General features: G+C 40.7%; 2 protein-coding genes across 2 annotated transcripts in view; both read right to left on the bottom strand.

Annotated features, from left to right (window-relative positions):
* Positions 1-9,529: 9,529 nt before the first annotated feature.
* Positions 9,530-24,199, bottom strand: part of TXNDC12 (thioredoxin domain containing 12) — a 32,527-nt gene continuing 17,857 nt past the window's right edge. Inside the window, exons 2-7 of the mRNA XM_046021563.1 lie at positions 22,757-22,817; positions 15,813-15,865; positions 14,953-15,026; positions 13,052-13,121; positions 12,224-12,307; positions 9,530-10,386 (exon numbers count right to left, since the gene is read on the bottom strand). Of these exons, the coding sequence (XP_045877519.1) occupies positions 10,307-10,386; positions 12,224-12,307; positions 13,052-13,121; positions 14,953-15,026; positions 15,813-15,865; positions 22,757-22,817 (422 nt within the window). The 3' untranslated portion in view covers positions 9,530-10,306. The remainder of the gene's footprint in view (positions 10,387-12,223; positions 12,308-13,051; positions 13,122-14,952; positions 15,027-15,812; positions 15,866-22,756; positions 22,818-24,199) is intronic.
* KTI12 (KTI12 chromatin associated homolog) lies at positions 18,786-21,108 on the bottom strand. Its single transcript, XM_046021552.1, has one exon. It carries the CDS (start codon positions 20,385-20,387, stop codon positions 19,323-19,325), a length of 1,065 nt encoding a protein of 354 aa, XP_045877508.1. The 5' UTR covers positions 20,388-21,108; the 3' UTR covers positions 18,786-19,322.

Raw genomic sequence — 24,199 nt, 5'->3', positions numbered from 1 at the left:
TTCCACCCTTCTTACTTGGAGATAATTTAATCACCCCCTTCTTTGTATTATTTCTAGACCTTACGCTTGCTGTTGGTACTGAGAGGTGAAGTAGAACGTTCCGACGTAGGAAATTAACACTGCCCCTGCTTTCATTCAACAACTATTCATTTATGGTATACAGGTATGGTTGCAGTCTGAGCACTAGAAAAACAATAATGAACAAAACAGAGTCTATTCTCACAGAGCTTACATTTTAATGAGTAAATCAGATATTAAATAATCACATCAATAATTAACATCATGATAATTGTTTTGAAGGAAAAGCAATGAGGATATAAAAGGTCATTGTGGTGGCATGATCAAGAAAGGTTTTGCAAAGTAACATCTAGGTGCGACTTCTGAAGAATGACAAGGGTGAAAATATGGGGAAGGATACTCCAGTGAGGGAGGAGCATGTGTAAAGGTCCTGAGGAACTTTGAGAAATGGAAAGAACACATTTGGGGCTGGAATGCTCACCATAGAATGAGAGAATTACATGCACCGAAGATGGAGAGAGACGTGCGAGCCAAATAATACCACCCACTTAAACAATATTATTGATTTCAGATTTCATCCTTAGAATAATGGAAGAGAGACAATAAAGAGTTTCAAGCAGGGAAATGATATAACCAGAATTTTAACATAAAGAAAGTAATCTCTGTGGAGAACAGCTGGAGAGAGGGGAAGGATGGACACAAGGACACCACCTAAAATAGCTAAAATAAATTCATTTATTTAGCTGTTTCATTAATATTTATTTTTTTAAGATTTTATTTATTCATGAGAGACAGAGAAGGGGGTTGGGGGAGAAGCAGGCCCCCCCACTGAACAAGGAGCCCAATGCAGGGGCTCTATCCCAGGACCCTGGGATCACGACCTGAGCCAAAGTCTGAACCACCCAGGTGCCCTGTTTCTTTAATATTTATTAAATTCCCACTATTTGCCAGACTGTCTCCTAGACTTTAAGGATACAGCAGCAAATAAGATAGATAAAAGCCCTGATGGATCTTACACTACAAAAATCTGGGCAACAAATACTGCTGGTGGTGGTGACAGAGATGATGAAGAATGTATTAGTTGGCTTGGCCTGCGTTAACCAAGTACCACAGACCCAGTGACTTAACAAAAATTAACTTCCTCTGGATAAGGTCAAAGTGTAGTAGAAGATGTTGATCGGTTAGGTCGGAAGGACAAATAGGTGGTTGTGGTCAAAGAATAGAATTTCCAAGTTCAAGATTTCAAAGGTAGATTGGCTTTGAATGATAATAAGCGAGACCCGTTGGAAAGGGAGGCTGAGATAGAGTGGAGGTCATTGGTGATGAGAAAGTCAAATAAATGAGCGGCGAAGATGTTAGGTGATGTTTTTCATCACTTCTTATGGCAAGTAATGGGAAGCTGAGATTCAGCTGTATTAAATATAGGGAATGTTACCTCGTATATCTCAAAGTCCAAAACCAAAGTGCAATTCAAAGTTGACTTAATCCACTGGCTCCAGCCATGTTTCACTGGCAGTTTTCTCAGTGTGTCCCCTCCCTGCATGTGTCAGTTTCTCACTCAGTCTGCTAACAAGCATAAATATCTTTCTTGGGAGACCTCTCAGAATTTCTAAAGTATTCCTTTGAATTATGAATCACTCCAAGAGAAATCTGGCCATCCAAACTTAGTGAGCCATGGACTCTTTTTCAAGGGGACTTAGTGTTCCATGAAATATACTTTTGAAAATGCTGCTATCACCTTTTATTTATTTTTAAAGATTTTATTTATTTATTTGACAGAGAGAGAGAGAGACAGCAGCAGAGAGAGAGGGAGAAGCAGACTCCCCGCTGAGCAGGGAGCCCAATGCAGGGCTCAATCCCAGGACCCCAGAATTATGACCCAAACCTAAGGCAGACGCCCAACTGACTGAGCCACCCAGGTGCCCCGGGCTATAACATTTTAAACAATGGTTACTGATAACCAAATCAGTCACGGTTAGTGGCTAACCACAGAAACTTACTCTGGCTTATTTATGGAAGGAAAGAATATTATATACATTGAATCGATCATAAAATATCCAGGGAGGCTGGAGAACCAGGTTTGGGGATACGCGTTGCAGACATGCCGGGGAAGGCACCACTGCTGTCGCCGTTAAACACTAAGCTTGTGTAGCCAACACTACTAGCTTCTGACCCCGCACACCACCATGGGCACTACAATCAGCATTCTCTCAAGAACTCAGTCAAATTTCTGCTACAGAAAGCTGCAGAAGGTGTGTCTGACTGGCTGAGCCTAGGTCATGTGCCAAAAGTCTAACAGCAGAAGCTAGGAAAGCAATTATTTGGTATTTCCAACTTATAAAATGGAAAAGGGGTTTTGCCCATCTTCAAATTTAAAAGTTGAAGGATTTCTTAAACCTAAGAATGGGATTTTAATGCAATGGCCAAAAAGAATCAAAATATCCATACAATCCACTAATTTATTTGCCCTACATGAACTCTGCCTGCTCCATGTTTACACTTTAGAAAAATCCCCATTAATATAATCAACTCAAAGTGCAATTACCCACTCACTAAAGGTGGTGTAACCCCAAGTCTCTTCATTTACTACGTCCAGGACAGAGAGAGAAGAGAGTAAAAATGTGGGTGGCTGGTGGCTAAGTCGCTTCAGGGGGCCAACTCTTGATTTCGGCTCAGGTCGGGATCTCACAGTTGTGGAATAGAGCCCTCTACTGTGCTCTACGCTCAGCAGGGAATCTGCTCAAGATTCTCTCTCTCCCTCCACACTTCCCCACTAAAATAAATAAATAAATCTTTTGAAAATTTATTTATGTTTTAAGATTTTATTTATTTGTCATAGAGAGAGAGAGAGAGCACGCACAAGCAGGGGGAGTGGCAGGCAGAGAGAGAAGCAGGCTCCCTGCTGAGAAAGGAGCCCCATGCAGGACTTGATTCCAGGATTCTGGGATCAATGACCTGATCCAAACGCAGCTGCTTAACTGACTGAGCCACCCAGGTATCCCAATAAATAAATCTTAAAAAAAAAAAAAAAGATAGAAAAGAAAAATTTAAAAAGCAGGCAGTTTAAATCTCAAATACCTGAAAAATCTCAGATCTGACTATAAAAAATTTCTCTGTTTTCATGAAGAGTGGGGTTTGAGAAAAAATTTTTGGAATCTACAATTATGTTCCCTTTTTTGTAACTGTATTAGTTATCCTGAAAATGTAGACCCACTATGCAGCATAGGTATTGATCCATTCCTTGAGTTGCTTGACTAGAAATTGCATCGGATGATATAGTGGTTACAAACATGGATTTGGGGCACCTGGGGGGCTCAGTAGGTTAAACTTCTGCCTTCAGCTCAGGTCATATCCTGGGGTCCTGGGATGGAGCCCCAAGCCTGAGCATCGGGCTCTCTGCTCAGCAGGGAGCCTGCTTCCCCCTCTCTCTTTGCCCACTGCTCTGCCTGCTTGTGGTCTCTCTCTCTGTGTCAAATAAATAAACAAAATCTTTAAAAAACAAAAAAACAGAGGCACCTCGGTGGCTCAGTGGGTTAAAGCCTCTGCCTTCGGCTCAGATCATGATCCAGGGGTCCTGGGATGAGCCCCGCATTGGCTTTCTGGACAGCGGGGAGCCTGCTTCCATAAAACACCTGGTGCTTATCACAAACGCCCACCTTAATCCCCATCACTTATTTTACCCATCCCCCCACCCACCTCCCCTCAAAGTATATCGGATTGGCAAAGGTTTTCTTAGCCATTTCTGAGGAACTGGGTTATGCAGTATACCTCAAAGGCAAGGAAAAAACTGAGATGCAGTTAACAAGTATTTTATAAGTCTTTGTGTCATACTTCCCAGAAACTGAGAAAGAAAATGACTAATGAATGAGCAACAAATTCTTTCACGAAGTAGATGTTTTCTACTTCTTTGTTTACAATGTGATTGAAAGGTGACCTAATTGAATTATCAACTGATATATCATTTGACATTTTTGATGTTAGAGCACTGTGATTTTGGGGCATATCACTCAATTAAGAGTTGAAAGAATTTAATGCCATTGCAATAACAAAACTCCTTCCATTCCCATGTATTTATTTATGTGAACATTTCTCAGCATTTATATTTCTAAAAATAATAACTAGTGTTAAGAAAAATTGTTTGAAACTTTTAATGTTTTTGTAGAGCATTGTTGTAACGAGCTTGCATAAAGGGTTTTCTGATTTTCCAAGAGAATATAACTTAATTTGATTTACCATTTACTATTAAAAAGGGTACAGACATTTTACAACTCAATGGAGTTAGATGTTAACTTATAAGAAAACTATTAAGATGAAAATGCTTTCTTTCCCAGGGGGAAGATAACCTTAAATGTGATGGCTCTATTGCCTTTAAGTCACTAACCTGTTTTATATTTGATTTAGCAGCCTTCTTTCAGGATTCCTTTTTGTTACTGACAATAAAGATGGACATTTCTTATATCCTCCTTTGAATGGGTTGTGTCATTTTGCTGGTCCTCATTAATGAGTTAATAAAAAATTTGCAGGTGCTCAGAAACTGAGAATGAGGTTTTTAACATTTTGAGAATTGCTTTTGATATAAAAGTTAATGCTGAAAAAGTTAATGCTGAATCCTGCTAGCCATAAGTAACATTCAGATACATGAACCATATTTTTAGGAAGTTTTGTCACTAATAGGTGCACTTCCAATAAAGTTTTACTTTTATATTTAATAATTAATGCTTATTGGTTGTTTTTTTTTTAAGATTTTATTTATTTATTTGACAGAGAGAGAGAGCACAAGTAGTCAGGGAGGCAGGCAGAGAGAGAGGAGGAAGCAGGCTCTCCGCGGAGCAGAGAGCCGGATGTGGGGCTCGATCCCAGGACTCTGGGATCATGACCCGAGTCGAAGGCAGAGGCCTTAACCCACTGAGTCACCCAGGAGCCCCGCAAATGCTGAACTTTTTTTTTTTTTTACTACCCTACAATCCAGTAATTGCACTACTAGGTATTCACCCAACACCCAAAGGATACAAAAATACAGATTCAAAGGGGTATATGCACCTGATGTTTATAGCAGCATTATCAACAATAGCCCAAATGTCCGTCGACTAATGAATAGATAAAGAAGATATGGTAGATATACAATGAAATATTACTCAGTCGTCAAAAAAAGGATGAAATCTTGCCATTTTCAATGGTGTGGATGGAGCTAGAGGGTATTATGCTAAGGGAAGTAAGTCAGTCAGAGAAAGGCAAATGCCATATGATTTCACTCATATGGAATTTAAGAAGCAAAACAGATGAACATATGAGTGATATGCCCCAAAATCACAGTGCTCTAACATCAAAAATGTCAAATGATATATCAGTTGATAATTCAATTAGGTCACCTTTCAATCACATTGTAAACAAAGAAGTAGAAAACATCTACTTCGTGAAAGAATTTGTTGCTCATTCATTAGTCATTTTCTTTCTCAGTTTCTGGGAAGTATGACACAAAGACTTATAAAATACTTGTTAACTGCATCTCAGTTTTTTCCTTGCCTTTGAGGTATACTGCATAACCCAGTTCCTCAGAAATGGCTAAGAAAACCTTTGCCAATCCGATATACTTTGAGGGGAGGTGGGTGGGGGGATGGGTAAAATAAGTGATGGGGATTAAGGTGGGCGTTTGTGATAAGCACCAGGTGTTTTATGGAATTGTTGAATCACTATATTGTACACCTGAAACTAACACGACACTGTATGTTAACTGGAACTTAAATAAAAACTTTAAAAAATATACGTCGACTAAATCTATTTATCTTACGTGATTTAAGTATGTTTTAATCAAACACTTGGTTTTCATTCAATTTATGGGAAAAGTTTTATGTATTACCTAATTGACCAAGTCAGTCTTCACTGTTAAATCAATCAGCTGCATCCAGACTTTCTTCAGAGACTTCAGTTTGGAGATTTGGAATAGGTGTTTTAAAGTCGAATATATTGGCATATAAATTACGTACAATAAAATGTGTTTTACAGTACAACGAGTTTTGTCAAATGTATATGCCTATGTAACAAACACTTCCATCACCACAGAAAGTTCCCTCCTGTGCCATTACAAGTTAATTCCCTCCTGTGACCACCACCCCATCCCTGCCGCCCCCTGCTGCCTGCCTCCCAGGTAACTACTATTTGATTTCTTAGACTATAGGTAAGTTTTGCCTGTCCCGAAACTTCATACAAATATATTCTCTTTTTTATGGTCTATTTTTTCACAGCATGTTTTTAAGAATGCATCCATGCTGTTCCATGTATCAGTAGTTTTGTTCTTTCTTATTCTGAGAAGTATCCTTGGTATGAATATGCCACAATTTATCCATTTATTTGTTGATAGACTTTTAGGTTGTTTCCAGATTTTGGATATTATGAATAAAGTTGTTACGAACATTCTTGTACAAGTTTTTGTGGGTTTTAAGATTCTTAAAATTTATTTGATAGAGAGAGCACAAGCAGGAGGATCAGCAGGCAGAAGGAAAGGGAGAAGCAGGCTCCCCGCTGAGCAGGAAGCCTGATGTGGGACTTGATCCCAGGACCCTAGGTTCATGACCTGAGCCGAAGGTAGCTGCTTAACTAATTGAGCCACCCAGGCACTCCTACAATTTTGTTTGTGGACCTCTGTTTCATATAATCCATATAGTCATGATATTGGAATTGGTGGGTTACATAGTAAGTGCATTTTTAACTTTATAAACTCCCAAACTATTTACCGCAGTGGTTGTACCCTTTTACATTCCCACCAGCAATATACAAGAGTTGCTCCACATCCTCTCCAACACTTGGTATCATCAGTCTTTTTAATTTTAGCAATTCCAGCAGGTAGGAAATGCTATCTCCTAGCTCTAATCTGCATTTCTCTGATGCCTGATAATATCATACATTATCATATGCTTATTGGCTATTCATATATTTTCTTTTGTGAAGTATCTCTTTAAGTCTTTTCCCAGAGGCAACATCGTAATTCCATTTTTCAGTTCAAATAAACACGTTAACATGAATCTCTGTTGACAACTATCCAAGCTCCAAATTCTAAGATTAATTCTGAATTCTAAAAGGTGAAGACTTGCCCTGAGTTTGCCACCCAGATGACTTCAAACTTTCTTCTATGCTTCCTTAGAATTCTCCCTTGGGAGAGACGCCTTTCTAAATAATAACTGGGGACTGGAAGAAGAAAATTTTCAACATTTCCACTATACAACTTGTCTGAATTCAGAACAGCTCCAAATGGGGCAAACTGTTCATTTCTAATGTCAAATTTTGCTCATAATAGAACTATGCTTAAGACAGAACTAGGGACAGGACAAAAAGCTTTAATCATGGAGGCTTAGTACTATTTCAGTTTTCCTTTGTTTGGTACCCCCAGAGGTTTTTACACGATAGAGCAATGCACCCCATTAAGATTCAAAGTGAGAGGTATACTTTTTTCCCCCCCCCCAGTAAAGTGGGGAAAAGTGAAAAATGAAAATGGAGGAGGGAATGATAACACTTCCTGGGAAAACTTTTTTAAATCGTGGTTAATATATATACCTAAAAAGTTACCATTTAAACCACTTTTAAGTGTACACGTCTATGGCATTAAATACATTCACATCATTATGCAACCATCACCACTGTCCATCTCCAAAATTTTACCGTCTTTCTCAACTGAAATTCTGTAAACACTAGTTCCCCATTTCCTCAGCCCCTGGCAACCACATTCTACTTCGACTATGAATTTGACTGATACCCCATATGAGTGTAGCCATACAATATTTATCCTTTTTGTTACTGGCTTGTTTTACTTAGCATAACGTCTTCAAGGTTCATTGATGTTGTAGCATGCCTCACAATTTCCTTCTTTTCTAAAACGAATAACATTCTGTTGTATGCATACATCACATTTTGTTTATCCATTCATCCACGAAGGTATGCTTGAATTGCTTCCATCTTTTGGCTATCACGAAAAAGTCCATTCAAATCTCTGCATTCAGTTCTTTTGGGTATATACCCAGCAATGGAATTGGTGCATCCTACAGTAATTCTATGTTTAATTTTTTGAGGAATTCTGGGAAATCAGTTTTAAGAAAAATTAGCTGAATATCAATTCACTTAAGTTTCTGTGTTCATGTATCTCTTATAAAGTCTGTACCCCAGATTGAAAACTCCTGTTCTGAGTCACACTTTGGCACATAAGGGAGGTAATGCAATGTGTAGTCGGAAAAAAGCATGAGTTTGAAGTACGATAAGCATGGTTAGAATTCAGTATTTACTTAGTCTAGAAACTGTGGGAAAATCAATTCCCTCTCCGTAGTTTCCTTTTCTATAAATGAGGTTAACAATACCCATCCCACAGAACTATAAAGAGAATAGATGAAAGGAACCTACCGGAGAGGTTGACAATTCACTTGAACTACATTGTTTTGGGACCTTGGTACACAGGGAAAGGTCCTCTGCCCTAGAGAAGCATGGCCACCTGATAACAGCCACAGATGTGCAGAGAACTACAATGTAATGTAGTGTGGGGCCAGGACCGATGTGCTTGTGGGAGTAGGTACAGGGGATACTTTCTCCTCATGAGAAAGGTCAGGAAAGACTCTCAGGAAGAGGGAGCAGTGGAAGAAAGCCAAGCAAAGACACAAAAGCATAAAAAAGCATGTTGTGAGGGGAACTTGAACAAATTTGGTGTCACAACACAAAATGTAAAGACATGAACAGAACGAATGCAGCTGAAGAAGCAGGCAGCTTTTTTTTTTTAAGATTTTATTTATTTATTTGACAGATAGAGATCACAAGTAGGCAGAGAGGCAGGCAAGGAGAGAAAGGAGGAAGCAGGCTCCCTGCTGAGCAGAGAGCCCGATGTGGGGCTCCATCCCAGGACGCTGGAATCATGACCTGAGTCAAAGGCAGAGCCTTTAACCCACTGAGCCACCCAGGCACCCCAAGCAGGCAGCTTTTTAAAGACCATGGTAAAGATCTCGACTTTCTTCTGTGCCCTGGTTTCACTGTATACTTCAAATTATTCTGTAAAACGAAGATTGTTATATAACTTTCTCATAGGGCTGTTAGGACTAAACGCAAACAAAATAAGATAACACACACACAACACTTACCGAAGCCCAAATATCTCATGTTAATACTACTGCCTTGAGGCGGCAAGAAAGGCTTTAAACAGGGGAGTGACCCTGTCACATTTGCATTTTGAGAAGATGGGGGTGGGAAGCAAGGAGGATGGATTGTAGGAGAGAGTACTGGGCGTAAGAAGCAAGTTAAGAGGCTGTCATAATAGATAGTCCTGGAAATAGAAAAAGCCTGCCCTGCAGGAAAACAGTAACAGTAACAGTGAGGGAATTCGGCTATTTAAAGAGCAGAAGAGATGAGCTCTGCTGCCCATTTAAATGTAGGAGGAGCAGGAGTGGGAGGAATCCTAGATCAGGCCCTCATGGTTCGTTTTCTTCCTGAAGTGATCTCCATCCCTCCCTCCATTCTCCAATAACAAAAAGGCCATCACAACTCATTTCCTCTCAAAGTTTTATTAAAGTTTAATGGAACAATTAGTATTTTTAAATTTTTTTGTTAACCTCAGTACAAAAATACAATTGACGACTTGACAAAAATGGCTCCACCTAGGGCTTGAAGGTTTCTGTTTCTCTAACAGTAGCAGGGGAAAGCATGCTTCCAGCTGGGGCTGAGTCCAAAGACACAGCCATTCCTGCATACACATGCGTGCAAACAGGGAAGCCCAAGCAGGAGAAGAGGATGGAAGTTACCGGGATTCAGGAAGAAGCCCAAGAGTATTCCCAGGAGAAAGGGAGGAGAAATAGGCTGGTCTCCTCAGTGGGGGCAGAATTACTGTTTTACATTTAGATTTATTTTTTTAAGTGATGAACTATTTCTGTAATTTTAATACCATAGAAAAGATGCTACTGGTCTCCTTTCACCACCAAGGTGAATAAAGCGGGAGGAAACAGAAAAAGATTCAAATACTGAACTGTGAGGAGTACAACTCCAATGGCTCAAGTTTTGTGTCAAAAGCTGTCATTCTTTACGTTCCGTGACAGACATCTAAGGGGGGGGGGAGAAGGAAGTCTGCCACACTCTGCTGGATCCACAAACATGGAGACCAGCTCCTGTCAGCAGAAGTCTTCCACAGTGAGAGTGCTCCTCCCCATGTAGGCAGGAGCAAGGTTTCCTGGTTGATTTAATTGTTCTGAGCGATTCCTCAATATTCCCTCCCCCGCTGCTTTCCTTGCAGAGCACTAACTCTGATGAAAGAAAGAATATATTCATGTTATAACTCATCTTCAAGATGTTTCTCTCTGAAGGCATCCCCGGTCAGCCTCTCCTGAGCTTCCTTCATCCCCTGAACAACTGTGAAATAAAGATTGCAGGGAGAGAGTACGAAGCAGATTTTTAATATCTGACATTTGGCAACTAACAGATTTTTATTATAGGAGAAATTCTACAGGAGCACAGGATTTAATTCTGGATTTTAGTCCTGGAAAGTCAATTACCTCTTTGAATTTGTTTCTCCATCTGTAAATTGAGGGAACGCTACTTACTTCACACAGGATTATTATAAAAAATTAAATGAATGGATAATAAAAGAGCTTTATAAATTATGAAATACTACAAAAATATGACCAGTTACTATGGCTTATCCTCCAGGATTAGGGCTGAATTCCTGTCACAGACTACAGATGTTCACTTGTCATCGTTAAGGGAAGAAAACACCCTCCGCCCATCCCATGATATTCTTTGGGTGAATGCTGCATCTATTTAACTTCCTGTGGAAGTTACAGATGAGTATGTGCGTGTGCTCAGAGGAGGTATGGTCTTCAATGAAGGAGGCAGTCCTTTCTAGCACCAACTACACTGAGAAGCAGCCAAGTTCTCAGGCAAAAAAAAAAACGAGGTGAACTATCTCAGGACATCTTTCTTGTCAATACAGCTTCAAGGAGGGCAGCTGCTTTGGTATAGGCTCTCCACACAGTGACAGGCCAGGAGCTGGGCTGAGCCAGAGTCTGTAAATCGCAGAAAGCCAGCCTACGACCTCCTAAGAGACAAGTAGTATAGTTCGTTATTTCCCTCTTGCTGTGCCAAAGCCTTTAGTAAAGCCAGGCTTGATGTTCCAGTTCCACATCAGCTGAGTCATGGGGGATTCAGCAAGGGTCTTGTGTCCACATTTGGACTCACATATTAAAAAGTGATGGCAGTGGCAAGTTGGATGAAATTCTAAAGAGAAGGTGAATCTCCAGGGTCAAGAGCTGGGGACCTAAAATCTAGCTAGCTGCCCTTCGCATGTGGGAAATTTCCCTCTAAGGCCAGCCTCCAGTGATCTGCATTTGGGTAAAGGAAGATGACATTCTCCTTACCCATAGGAAGGAGATCTGGAGAGCTATCTCCTCGACAGATCTCCTTCCTCTCCCTATTCTGAGAAACAAGAGTTTCAAGGACTCAGAACATAAAGTGAGCAACAACCTGACACCATGGCAATGTGGGAACATGGCAACTTAGCAAACAAACCCCGTTATAGATGACAGGAGAAACTCTGGAAGGAAAACAGGGAGAGTACTTAACATGAATTCCAACCTCCTGCCTCCAGAATGATTGTGCTCAAGGATTAGAGAACAAGAAGGCCTGACATGATTTCAACCTCCCTTCACCTGTTTGTGCCGATGCTATTCTTTCTGCCTGGAACATGCTTTTTGCATTCTTCTGCTGGCTAGGTCTCATTCTTCAGGATTCAGTCCAGTCACTGTGTCCTCCAGCAAGCCTGTGTACTCTCCGTATTGGGCTACACCCCCCACCCTTGCTTCCATAGCTTGAAATGTCCTCCTATCTGTCCATAGAGACAAATTCTTATCCTTCTAGGATAAGAAGGATAGTAAGTTAAATATCCTTTACTATAAAAATAGTAAGTTAAAGCTTACTATTTATGAAACCTTTTAGATTTGATCACCTAATGGCATTCCCCCTCCTCTGAATTCTGTTCCGTTAGCTCCAAACTGCATTGTAAGCAGCTAGGGAAGGGGCTCAGTCTCATCTTTCTCCTATATTCTACACAGGCTCTAGCCAAAAGCTAGTCATGCTGGAGATGCTCAGCTAACACATAGCACCAAGTCTCCTCCCACAGACCTTGCATGTGCTCCATCCTACTTAAATTCAGCAGCAATTCTCCATCCCCTCTCTCTCAACATAAACATACCTTGCTCGGCACTGATGTAGAAATACTTGTAGCTGGGGTTTCCACTCTCATTGATGATTTCAGGATGCACCTTGCCACTGGGATCTATTATAGACAAAATGGGACAAGGATTGCCATAATTACAACAGAGAGGTATTTCAAATGCTATATGTATATCAGGCCCTCTAGAAAATGAGACCTGCCCATCTTTGCAGCCCACTCTCTCACCACTCTACCCCTTGCGTTTTCTGCTGTAATCACAGCGAATTCCTTGCAGCTCCCTGAACTCATGTCCCCCATGCCTTGGCATATGCTGTTCTCTCTTCCTGGCATGCTCCCTTTCTTCTTGATGATGGTGGGATTCTACATTTCTATTTGTCTCCCCTATAGAATCCAGCAGAATGCCGAGCAAAGATTAGATGGCCACTAAATTTAACATCTTTTGTAAATTGTTTGTGGAAAGACATTTGTCTGGTTACAGCATTCCGCTGTCTCAGTTGTACTCTGAGATCAGAGTGCAATTGTAGTACAGAGTAGGAATTGTGACTTATCTCTGTCCCTGTAGTGCCTACCAGTGCTTGACATATGGCTAATACGCAAATGAATAATGGGTGATCAGTACTCTGTTACTGTTCACAAAAACAGTGAACTAATGGAAACTAATGGAAAAAATTTCCTTTCAGACTTGAAGTTCTGGCATTGGAAACTTCCCTATTCTCTTGAAACTGGCTTTTGTTTGTTTTTGTTTTTAACCATCCTCGTATAGTTTCGCTAAATACAGTGGGTGCCTTGATTCTTTTATCTCTCCTTCCACATCACAGATCCCCAGATTATGATCTTTCACCTTACCCAGGAAAAGGATTCGTGGAATATAACCCCCATCAGGGCTGAAATCTTCATCCTTGGGCTCCTCTTCGTCCTATTAAGTATAAACCTTAAGTCAGATCATGTCCTTTTCCTCTTCAAAACCTTTCAGAGGTGGGGTGCCTGGGTGGTGCCGTCTTGGTTTCAGCTCAGGTTGTGATCTCAGGGTTGTAAGACCGAGCCCCGAGTCAGGCGCCACGCTCAGTGCAGAGTCTGCTTAAGACTCTCTCTCCCTCTGCCCCTTCACCCCGCTGTCTCTGTCTCTGACTCTCTCTCAAGTAAGTAAATAAATCTTAAAACAAAAACAAAAACAAAAAACCTTTCAGGGGCTTTCCCTCTCACTCAGGGTAAAACTCCAAGTCCCAAGCGGCCTAAGAGGCCCTACATAATCTGCCACTTGAGCACTTCTCTGACTTTATGTCCTAGCCCTTGTTCAGTCTTCTTCCATGATGCTGACCTGCTTGCTGCTGCTGTCCTTAAACAAACCAGGCATGCACCTTGATCGGGCCTTTGCACTTGTTCTTACCCTCTGCCAGGACTTACTTCCTCCATTATCCACATGGCTTACTCCCTTTCTTGAACCAAATCTTTGCTCAAATGTCACCTTTTTTTCCAACCATCTATTTAAAATTGCAATTATCCCCTCCACCCTTCATTTTTAGCCATAGCATTTACCATCACCTGACATATTTTGATTAACTGATTTGTCTGTCTCCCTATAATTCATTTTCCCATATGTAATTTCAATAAGGGTGGGGAATTTTATCCGTTTTTCCATCACTGATTCCCAACACCCACATCAGTGACTTCCACACAGTATTTCTTGAATCAATGAATTAATGAGGTTGATATTTTAGCTATAATTATGGAGTTACAATCCTCCCAGGAGATATGACCACATGGTTCACTTTCTTTTGAAGAAAAGTCTGAATTTGGAAAATGCTCAGTTAAGACATTTCTGTTTCCTTTGAGTGATGGCTCTAACTTAGAAAGTCATAAAAAGTTAATATGCATAAGAAATCAACAGTATTGTTGGTTGATGTCATTTTTGGTGTGGATCCCATTTCAGGAGTTAAATGTGATTTCTTCAAACTAATATAATTTTGCCTTGAGTGAGGTGTGTCAGCATTCAGGCTATCACTAGTCATACAGCAATCCTTTACAGTCCCTTAACTGCCTCAACATTCCCCATTAGTGTCCTCAAAAGATTTCCAGTCCTTTAAGTAATGCTATCTTCACAGAAACTTAGGGCTAGATGTTTCATCATAGAGCATCCAAGCATCCTTGACTTGCAGAGTACAGCCTAAAACTCAACATAGTTAGGTCACAGTACCTATTCTTATCACTTATTAGGCTCTCTGATCCTGGCTAAATCACCTAATACCTTCAGTCCCAAGATGCTTTTTCTATAAAATAGAGATAGAGTCCCAGCGGCTGAAAAAAACCAATTCTAAAATCTGATATCTGACTTGATAGTAACAGACCTATAATCTATGCCAAGGACATCTAATGAAGAAACCAGAAGATTGTGCATACAAGCCCAGCACCGAGAAGGGGCTCATCTGCATCACATAGGGATCTGTGTCCTGCATGTACCTCTAGTACAACCATACAATGATGTAAAACAGTCATAATCCTAGATGAAGATTGAGGGGACCTTAAAATGTAGTCATCTTATCCCATTTCTCCTCTTCTTCCTCTGACAAGTGGAGGCTGGACAGCTTTCTACAGCTGACACACAAGCCTTTGTATTAGAGGTCAAGAGGAAAACACTATATACAGGAAGCCAGCTCTGCTGAATATGGTTTTATACCATTAATAATGATAATTTTAAAACAACAAAGGCTTAAAATCGTAGCCGAAAGGAGAAACTCTCAAAGTCTTACCTCGAGATTCACCATAACAAAATTATGAGAAAGTTCTGAAATTTCTGTAGATTCGGCAAATTTGGGCTTCAAAGCTAAGAGGGGAAAAAGATCTTAGAATACATGAAAACATCAGTGTCAAATCCAAACCCTAATTTGCTAAGTTGATTCAGATAAATGAAACTTTTTTTTTTTTAACTCCTAAGAACCAGAAATCAGGACACCCAAATTCTGGTCATGCTTCTGTCACTTACCCACACAGGTTGTCACCAGAGTGACTGACTTCACTTCTCTCAAGTTTTTAACCCACTTATAAAATATGGATAATAGCATACAAATGAAAACAATTATTTCTATTTGCTTTTTACAGCCACATTTCAGTAACTTTTACTGAAGTAATAGACAATAAAGTAACATCTATATCTATATATATATAATTACACTATTTGCACTAATTTCATACTCCTTTTCCAGTTAGGATTCTGTTGAGTGTAGCATACCAAACAAAAGAAAAAAGCTGACTGGGAAGTAGCAAGGTGGCCCAGCAGAAAAACACATGCCACAAATAACTCTGGTTTCCACCTTTTTCAGGAAGACTTCCCTAAACACTTCCCATGTTTCTGTGTATTTCAGTTTCCTATATTTACTGTCCATATGACTACTGTAGCACTTAATCCTATACTCTCCCTAACCACATCTCATTGTTTTGCCCTCCAATCCCTTGCATAGATAACTGCAAACTTCCTGGAACAAGAAATCTATGTCATACATTTCTTTGGTATTCCTTAAAGCTATCAGCAATGCTGGGACAAAGTCTGTGCTATTATTTTTTAAGTGTTAATATTTAAGAACCCATCGGAGGTTGGATTATTTGCACTTACCTTTGCAAGCTCCACACCAGGACTTGTGGATAATCACCATCAGAGGCAACCCACTTAAAAAGAAAACAAAGAAATTACAATCTAGTAATTCCACTTCTTTAAGTCCATCCTAATAAAATGACCACCTGATAAGGACAAAGGTTAATGTACAATGTAGTATGACTTAGATTAAGAAAATTTTTAAGCAACCTAAATATTATAGATTACTGTAGTACAATTATTAGTAAGTTCTGACATTCCTGTAAGTTGTGCAAATTTGGGTTTTAAAGCTAGGGAGAAAAGACAAAAAGAGAAGAAAACATCAAATTACAGTACTTCTAAATGTTATGTTATATAACCACTGAAAAAGTTAATAAAACTTTTCATTGCTATGTCAAATTAAAAACTAGAATAGGGGTGCTTGGCTGGCTCAGTCAGTAAAAACATGTGACTCCTGATTTTGGAGTCCTGAGTTCAAGACCCACATAGGGCATAGAGCTTACTTTAAAATAAACTTAAAGGGGTGCCTGGGTGGCTCAGTGGGTTAAAGCCTCTGCCTTCAGCTCAGGTCATGATCCCAGGGTCCTGAGATGGAGCCCTGCATTGGGCTCCCTGCTCAGTGGGAAGCCTGCTTCCTCCTCTCTCTCTTTCTGCCTGCCTCTCTGCCTACTTGTGATCTCTGTCTGTCAAATAAATAAATAAATCTTAAAAATAATAATAATAAAATAAAATAAATATAAAGAACAAATATAGGGGTGCCTAGGTGGCTCAGTCAGTTAAGCATCTACCTTCAGATCAGGTCATGATCTCAGGTCCTGGGATGGACTCCTTCCTCGTGTTCAGCAGGGAGTCTGTTTCTCCCTCTTCCTCTGACCCTCTCCTTATTCATGTTCTCGCTCTTTCAAATAAATATGTAAAATCTTTTTTTAAAAAAATCCTCACAACAATCCTGAGGTATATTATTGTTCTTATAAAAGAAAGGAGAAAACACAGACTAATTCTAAAAGATTAAATATCTGACCACATAAAATCTAGGTTCTGCCACTTACTAGCTAAATTCATTAATTCTGGCTCCAAAACCAATATTCTTTCTGACCATTAAAGTTTACTTCAATTTAGGATGGCAATCCACAACCAATAATCAACTAACTTTGAATCAGAGAACAGAGGTTGGAAAAGGCCTTAGAGGTTGCCTAGTCCAAACCTCCATTTCACTCAGGAATTCTATCATATACCATCTAATATATCACAGGTAATTATAATACATCCAAAATATCTAGAGTTAACAAATGGTGGCTAAGATTGCCTGATGAGCAAGAAACACATCACCAACCCCATCACATCACAAGCCCATCCTTTTAATGACTCCATGCATTTACAGAGCAGTTAAGAATGCCTTGCTCCGAAATAAGTCAAGCAGAGAGAGTCAAGTATCATATGGTTTCACTCATTTGTGGAGCATAACAAAGAACATGGAGGACATCGGGAGATGGAGAGGAGAAGGGAGTTGTGGGAAATTGGAAGGGGAGATGAACCATGAGAGACTGGACTCTGAAAAACAACCTGAGGGTTTTGAAGGGGTGGGGGGTGGGAGGTTGGGGAACCAGGTGGAGGGTAATAGAGAGGGCACGTATTGCATGGAGCACTGGGTGTGGTGCAAAAACAATGAGTACTGTTACTCTGAAAATAAATAAATAAATTAAAAAAAAAAAAAAAAAAGAATGCCTTGCTCCCTCCTCTCCCAAGAAAATTCCTATTTATCTTTCTAGAGCAGATTTTAGCCAACTAGTCTGCAGACCTGATCCAGCCCACTGCTCGATTCTGTAGAACTGTAACATACAAAAACCTTTTTTTTCATTCCTAAAAGGAAATGAAAGAAACGTACCCAAACATAATAGCAGTTATCCCTAGATGATGGGATTATGGTTTTACTATATTTTTTCTGCATTTTCCAATTTTTTTTATAATTAAATGTAATTTTTATAATCAGGGAGGAAAAAACTTTTTCTTCCTTAAAATGATGAACATAATCCACCTTGGCCAGTGGTGGATTATTGAACCAGTCTGGGCCAGACGAAGCTCTTAAGCTCTCAAGGCTAAAACCCCAAGTTGTAGGAGAGTCCTATGTAAGCAGCCACTGGCTTTCTCCCTCACCCAACCCCTGTATCACCACACCATCATACAGTGTATATGATTACTGCATTTACTACTCTCTTACCTGTCTCCCTGCAACAGACTTGGGAGTTTCACTTTTAAATGTTTGAAAAACAAATCTAAAAAATAGTACCTTGTGATGTTAAAATTCAATATAATTCACCCTTCAGTGTAGTTTTATTAAAACGCACTCATACTCAGTTGTATACTTATTGTATATGGCTGTTTTTGTGATACAAGGCGCTATAGTTAATAAGCTGCAACAGAGACCTTATCCCCTACAAAGCCTAAAATATTTGATATTTGACCCTTTGTTGACCCATGTTCTAGAGTGACAGTTCAAATATCAACCCCTCTATGGAGCCTTCCCAAAACTACCATCTCTCAACAGCTAGCTAGTCCTTTCCTCCTCTGGGGTTCCAAAGCACTCTGTCATGATCCTGCAACTGCCAACCCTTTTCATCCCATAATCGTGTTTACTTGTATTTTTCACTAAACTATTAATTTCTCAAGGGCAAAGCCTATCTAATTCATCTCTAAAAATCACAAATGCTGTCAAGGCAGGTATCCACCATTGGTTTAAAGAAATCAATGAAAGAATGAAAAACAGCTTAAAGTGAAATTTGCCTTAAAAACCAGAATGAAGCACAATAGTTATAGAAGTTGTCATAATTACTCTAGGTTAGACCAAAATATCTAGTCTCACACCAAGCACTATCAAAGTACTATTCTGGTCAAAGGCATAACAGCGATACTCACGCATCTAAATATTACATTAGGTAAATTACACAAAGAATATTAAGTTACATTAAGTGAAAATGATTCCAACAGACTTACTTCTTCTAAAAGATTTTATTAGATGAAATAATCCAGTAGTTAAGTCTTTCACTTCCACTAAAACGAAAGCTTCCCAAGAACAAAAACCAGTGGATTTATCTGTGACCCCTGACATCAGAACAGACTAACAAAAAGTAGGCACAGTACTCCAAAACTTGTTTGTGGTATGAACAAAGGGAGTGCAGATGTACAGGGCCATCTTCAGTTCTTGTTGGAACTGTTTAAAACAATTCATCCAACCAGTCTGCTCTCTCACAATTCAGATGCGGAAATCATCAATGTGTGATACCCCAAGTAGAACCCAATCTAAACAAACCATGTCCACCTGAGCTCTGTCCCCTGGAGAAACTTGCCAAGAACCTCCAAGCCAGTTCTCCATGTTTTTCTAGTCTTGAATTATGCTGTAAACTCAAGGCCTGGCACAGAGGAAAGTAAATCAGTCACAACAGCTCTAGTACCACACACCAACATGTTCTGCAGACTGTGAGATTACTCCATCAAGAAAAACAGAGAGCGGGGAGGTTACACCAGGAGACTTGGTTAGTGCAGACTCTGGTTCAGATACTGCAGAAACATGTTGGCCAGCTGAGGCAGGTTCTCATTGTTGGGATGCATTTTTGTGTAGGAAATAAACTGGCGACGGAGGCGACTCAGTTCTGCCATGGTCAAAGTCCGGGTAAACTGCAGGTGCTCAGTGGTTCCAGGAAGCTTAAGCAAGTCTCCAGGGACCGCGCTCTTCTGGGCTTCCATCAATCCCGCCAACACCTGGTTCGTAATCTGATCCAACTGGTGCAGAAAGCTGCCAGAGGCAAGGGGCTGGGACTGTGTAGACTGATGGGGTGGGGGAGCCTGGTTCTCAAACAAGGCAGCCCGTATCTCTGCCAGGGGCAAGGGCTCCTCTAAGCCCACCAAAGTGAACAGGGGCCGGTCCCAGCGGTTCCGAGAGTCGGGAGCCTCAAAGCGCAGCGTTAGGGCCTCCATAAGTTCAGGAGGATAAAAGGCACTTGAATCACCCTTTGCATCTTTATCGAAGTCTGGAGTCACACGAGCTGGAAGATCTGGCGCCTTGGTATTCTCCTGCTCCAGTTCCTTAGGTAAACTGACCTGGGTTCTTCCACTTACTACGAAGTCTACTGTTTGGGGTTCCCTGAGGGCACTGCTGCCAGCCGCCAGGGGTCTCCCTCTTTCCTCAGTGCGCGGCCTCCAACTCACACTGACGTTCTGGCCTTGGTTGTCTGTCGCACCCGCCACCTGAGGTCCCCCGCTCACACCGCCAGTCCGCACGCAATATACCAAGCAGAGCGGGGTGCGCGCCGCCCGCGCGAGGCAGTAAAGCTCGTAGCGGAATCCTTTGATGTAGTTAAGCGAGTCGAGGATGACCACATCGTGGCGACTCAGGCGCCGCTCCACCGCAGCTCGCAGAGCGCCACGCAACGCCTTCTCACGGGCCGAATCGCCGTACACGGTCGCGTCCTCCGTGCCCAGCACCGCCGCGTCATCCACCACGTACACCGCGCGGCCCTCGGCCTCCAGAGCCCCACGGAGCTCCTCTACGCGCCGGCTCTTGCCACTGTACGGCAGCCCGCAAAACACCACGAGCGGCATCCTTACAGGGCGCGGCCATGTGCAACCGTGTAGCGTCGACTTCCGGGGTGTAAACGTCACGGACGCAAGGCGGAAAGGCAAACTGCACTTCCTGTCCCTCCCGAGTCTTAAAGGACCTACTGTTGCTATGGGAACACGACTGAAACCCCAACTAAATCTAGGACCTGCTATCTCAGAAAGGTGATGGAAACTACAATGACAGCAGTTACTTATGTCAAATAGGCATCAAAAGAATGTGATTCTCCCTGTGGCCAAAAACAATGCCCAACCATTTTTAATAGGGACTTAATGAGCACCAAATATTGCAAAAACAATCAGCACTACATTCAGCATGCAAAAGGAAAAGGACCATTCACAAATGTTAGTTCCACTTCATACCTTACACTCAGTGACTCTCGGTAACTGTTTACTCAATAACCTTTTCAATCATTTAACTTCTCCATGATTGGGAATTCTGAAATGAACATCAGGCAGTTCCCCCCATAGGAAGTTAAGGGTCTGAATGGGAAAAATCAAGCACCTACAAGCAGAGTAAGATAATTACAGTAGATTGGGATGTAAAAGTAGAGAAGAGGAAAATAAACTGCCCCCCAAAATTGCTTAAGACTTTATCGAGGAATAGTCGTTTGCTTTATAACGTGAAAAACTAACAGAATTTTTTCTCCTGGGTAAGGCTGCCCGATAAAATACAGGATGTGGGGGCACCTGGGTGGCTCAGTGGTTTAAGCCGCTGCCTTCGGCTCAGGTCATGATCTCAGGGTCCTGGATCGAGTCCCACGTCCGGCTCTCTGCTCTGCAGGGAGCCTGCTTCCCTCTCACTCTCTGCCTGCCTCTTTGCCTACTTATGATCTCTCTCTGTCAAATAAATAAATAAAATCTTAAAAAAAAATACAGGATGTGTAGTTAAATTTGAACTTCAGAAAAACAACCAAAAAAATGTTTTTATTATGTTTCAGATATTGAATAGGACATATTTAAAATTACCTCTTGCTTACCTGAAATTCAAATTTTTAACTGGGCATCCTTATTTTTATTTGTTAAATCTGGCAACCCTATTCTACAGAATGTGTGAGACTCAGAGCCATGAAGGTGTAGGATCTGTTCTAGCAAAATACAGTTGACCCTTAAAAAATTATGGGTTTGGATTGCACAGGTATACTTGTAATGCAGACTTTTTTTTTTTAACAGCACAGTACTATAAATGTATTTTCTCTATAATTTTCTTAACATTTTCTTTTCTCTACCTTACTTTGTTGTGAGAATACATATGCAATACATGTAACATACAAACTATGTGTTAATTGACTGTTTATGTTATCAGTATGGCTTCTAGTCAATAGATTACTGGTAGTTAAGTTTTTGGGGACTCGAAAGTTATATGCAGATTTTGACTAAGCAGGTGGTCAGCACTAACCCCCCCAGCATTGTTCAGAAGTCAACTGTAATTTTGTAGGTGCAGAAGTGTGTTTCTGTGCAAGTATGTGTGTATATAAAGTAGATGCACATATACTGGGTCTTTGTGTCTCTCCAGTACACTGCAGTAGAGAACATTCAAATATTGGCTCTGTCAACTTACTAGCTGTGTAATTTACTGACAAGTTATTGTGTGTCTCAATTCCTCTCCTGTAAAATAATAACAGAAGTTCTTATTTCAAAGGCTGAACCTCATAGATTATAAGGATTAAATAATTTATTTAATAAATATAATTAATTAATTAATTAATGCATGTAAAGCACTTAGATCAGTGCTTTAGTCTTCCCTCCCTTGCTCTGTCTTTTCTGCCTCCTTTATCGGTTCTTTGCATCAGTGAATAGACTAAAAATAATTGAAAGTTAAGACTATTCAACTTGAGACTGTTAGGCAATATGGTTTACTGATTGAGTGCAGGTTCTGAATCCAGAGTGCCTGGGTTTGAATCTTGGCTCCACTATTTACTAGCTGTGTGATCTTAAGCAAGTTACCTAACTGCTTTGTGCCTTAGTTTTCTTATCTCTAAAATGAAGGTAACAGCAGCACCCACTTCAGAAGAGCTGTTGTGAGAATTAAATGAGTTAATTCACATAATTCAGTGTCTGGTGCATAATAAGCACTTAATAGTAGCAGTAGCAGTAGTAGTAGTAGTGTTATCATCAGGCAACTACTCAGTTCTGGCTCTGTTTTGGCATAACCTTCACCTGTAATTAATGTTAAGTTGATGGCTGGAAAATGCTTTGCTAGCATATATAACCCAGTGAATGTATTTTTTAAAAAAGTAATCTCTAGGCCCAACCTGGGTAAGAAGCCTTACCAATAACATAAACATGCTCTATCCAACTGAGCCAGCCAGGCACCCCTTCCCCCATAAATAACCTAAAACCTTATCTTGTACCTGGCAGCTGCCTCTTTCTTCCCATCTTCTAGTGTCCTCCAATGAATGTGATCTCCAAAACCTGGAAGGAAAGAGCCTTATAAACATTCACTCGCGAACAAAGGGCAAAGACCCAAAAAAGAAACGTGGCCTACTCATAAAACACGCATAAAAAAAATCTTTCCTTTGTCAAGAGCATCATGTTCAAGTCCCAGCTCAACCACTTTCTAGGTGTATGGGACCATGAACAGTCCCATACCTCAAGCTTCAGTTTCTTTCATACCTATAAAATAGAGATAACATCACCTAATTCATAGTTTTACAGAGATTAAATAATGGCTGTGAAATGCTTTGTAAACTAACACCGAGTATGCAAATAATACTGTTAAGAATGAATGAGAATTTTCCATAAAGAAAACATAAAGTAGGTCATACAAATCACTACTAGTTGGATACAATACAGCAACATAGGTTTAGGGTCAGAAATACATGGGTATGTGACTCCACTTCCTATTAAATGTGTGAATGTAGTAAATTCTCCAAGTCCGAATTTCTTCATCTTTAAAATCAAGATAATAATAGCTACCTCTTAGTGTTGGCGTGAAGATTAAATGAGATAATATATATAAAGCTACTCTTATTATTCCCCTCACTTCTGCCAGAGTGATCTTTTAAAATCACATCTCTGCTGAGTAAAAACCTTTCAGAGGCTCTCCAATTACCTAAAAGGAAAGGTCAAACTCTGGTAGCAGGACTTACAAAGGCTTTCAGAATCTGCCCATCTCCCTAGGCTCACTTTCTATGCTTTGTCTAAAATCCTATATACAAAACTACTTTCATTTCTTAAACTGGCTGCCTCCTTGGTCTTCCACCCTCACTTCCAATTCATTCTTCAAGTACAAATCTAGAGGGCATCTTTACTTCTGGTAAATCTTCCCTGAATCCCAAGGTGTCTGGGTGGCTCAGTTAAGCATCCAACTTCAGCTCAGATCATGATCCCACTGTCCTGGGATTGAGCCCAGCATTAGGCCCTCTGCCCAGTGGGGAGTCTACTTTTCCCTCTGCCCCTCCCCCTCCTCCTGTGATCATGCCCATGCGCGTGCTCTCTCTCAAATAAGTATTTTTTAAAATTTTTACTCTAACTCCCAAACACCACCTTCTTGCCTCATCACAGCACTTCCCAGGCTGAACTGTGTTTATGTGCCTTTCTCCCTCACTCTAAAGGGAATTCCCTAAGGCCCGAAGCTATATCTGTCTTATTCCTTCTAGTTTCCCCAGCATTGAGCACTACACATGGCCATAGTAAGTACTCCATAAAAATATTTATTGAGGGGCACCTGGGTGGCTCAGTGGGTTAAGCCTCTGCCTTCAGCTCAGGTCATGATCTCAGGTCCTGGGATCGAGCCCCACATCTGGCTCTCTGCTCGGCAGAGACCTTCCTTCCCCCTCTCTCTCTGCCTGCCT

The sequence above is a fragment of the Meles meles genome, chromosome 1, assembly GCF_922984935.1.
Source record: "Meles meles chromosome 1, mMelMel3.1 paternal haplotype, whole genome shotgun sequence".
In the NCBI taxonomy this organism is placed as follows: domain Eukaryota; kingdom Metazoa; phylum Chordata; class Mammalia; order Carnivora; family Mustelidae; genus Meles; species Meles meles.
This window is presented reverse-complemented; position numbering and strand designations above follow the sequence as displayed.